This window comes from Capsicum annuum, unplaced genomic scaffold (genome assembly GCF_002878395.1).
Source record: "Capsicum annuum cultivar UCD-10X-F1 unplaced genomic scaffold, UCD10Xv1.1 ctg76774, whole genome shotgun sequence".
In the NCBI taxonomy this organism is placed as follows: domain Eukaryota; kingdom Viridiplantae; phylum Streptophyta; class Magnoliopsida; order Solanales; family Solanaceae; genus Capsicum; species Capsicum annuum.
The window spans coordinates 1-1,615 of record NW_025887105.1 but is presented as its reverse complement, the minus strand read 5'-3'; the positions used below and the strand labels follow the sequence as shown (position 1 = coordinate 1,615).

General features: G+C 32.9%; 1 protein-coding gene across 1 annotated transcript; it reads left to right on the top strand.

The window, feature by feature from the left end:
- The first annotated feature begins 581 nt into the window (after window positions 1-581).
- LOC107879847 (putative germin-like protein 2-1) lies at window positions 582-1,550 on the top strand. The gene is made up of 2 exons (XM_047405265.1): window positions 582-770; window positions 864-1,550. Exons 1-2 carry the CDS (start codon window positions 647-649, stop codon window positions 1,424-1,426), a joined length of 687 nt encoding a protein of 228 aa, XP_047261221.1. The 5' UTR covers window positions 582-646; the 3' UTR covers window positions 1,427-1,550.
- The last annotated feature ends 65 nt before the right edge of the window (window positions 1,551-1,615 follow it).

Genomic DNA, 1,615 nt, shown 5'->3' with positions numbered 1-1,615 from the left:
TATGAGTTAGCTAGTTGAGAAGACAAATATAAAGAGTTTGTATTTTAAAATTCAATAATATTACTCTCTAATCTTCTTCAGAGGGATGTAGACTTGATGATAAACTTGTTATGTTTACGTATTGATGAGCTTAATTAATTTCCAAGTATATATGCATGCATGCATGGTTGCAGTATAGACTTAAGTCACAAAAATATTTTTGTTAGAATATCTCGATCGTATGTATTCTGCTTATAATTATTTTTTTTCTTAAAGTTTCTATCATACTCAACTTCTTTTTTCATCCACTCACCCAATATTATCAATGACCATTTCAAATAATAAGTCCTCCACGAATATGATTTAGTCTTCAGTTATATGAATTAGTTGTTATAAACTGTTTCTATCTGCTCTGAAAATTATAATTAAGATTAATTAGTCTTTGTAGTTGTTCACCCAACTTCACGTACAACTCAAATGTTTAGAAAAATTTACCACCATTTATGACTTGGTAATGCAGAATCCTAATTCACGCTTTGTTTAGGAGAACATTTAAGACTAATTCAAACAATCTTTTATCTATAAATACGCATACCTCTCTTTATCGTTAATCACACTAAACAGACAACAATTATAAATTAGATTGCTTTAGAGTTTCTGATTTACAATGGCTATCAAGTCTTTTGTATTAACCATTGCCATATTGGCTGTGGTGACTTCAATTAGCCATGCATCTGATCCTAGTCCTTTACAAGATTTTTGTGTTGCTGTTAACGACTCCATGACTACTGGTAAATCATCAAGCTACTTAAACTTAATTATTTCAATCATAATTTTAACACTAATTGTATATTATATTCTAATTATAATTCCTTGTTATGCAGTTTTCGTGAATGGAAAAGTATGCAAAGATCCAAAGGTTGTCACTGCTGATGACTTCTTCAAATCAGGCTTAAATGTACCTGGAAATACTTCGAATCCAGTTGGATCTGCTGTAACAGCTGTGAACGTCAACAACTTACCTGGACTGAACACTTTTGGCATTTCATTAGTTCGTATTGATTATGCACCATATGGTCTCAACCCACCACACACGCACCCCAGAGGAACCGAGGTGCTTACGGTCCATGAGGGCACACTTTATGTTGGTTTTGTCCTTTCAAATCCTGGTCCAAATATGAAGAACAAGCTCTTTACCAAGATTCTACACCCCGGAGATGTGTTTGTTTTTCCAATAGGACTCATTCATTTTCAATTTAATGTGGGAAAGACTAACGCAGTTGCATTTGCTGGACTCAGTAGTCAAAATCCAGGAGTTATCACTATTGCAAATGCAGTATTTGGCTCAGACCCACCAATCAATAACGATGTCCTGGCCAAAGCATTCCAAGTTGATAAGAAAGTTGTGGATTATCTCCAATCTCAGTTTTGGTGGGACAACAACTAATTTAATGTAAACCAAACTACATTGATCTGTATTAGATGTACTAATACAGATTGTGCTTGGTTTTTATTTTAAAATAGTGAATAAAATTCAAAATCCAGTCATGTTGACTGGTTTTCCTTGATCTGTATTAGATGTACTAATTAAGCCAGATGATATGTTATTGTTTTGTTATAATAAAATTACATTTGT

What these genes read in the sequence shown, in the direction of transcription:
- LOC107879847 (XM_047405265.1), top strand. Translation starts at nt 647, where the DNA reads ATGGCTATCAAGTCTTTTGTATTAACCATTGCCATATTGGCTGTGGTG. An exon ending in TAACGACTCCATGACTACTG is followed by an intron (nt 771 to 863) that starts GTAAATCATCAA and finishes CTTGTTATGCAG; the next exon opens with TTTTCGTGAATGGAAAAGTA.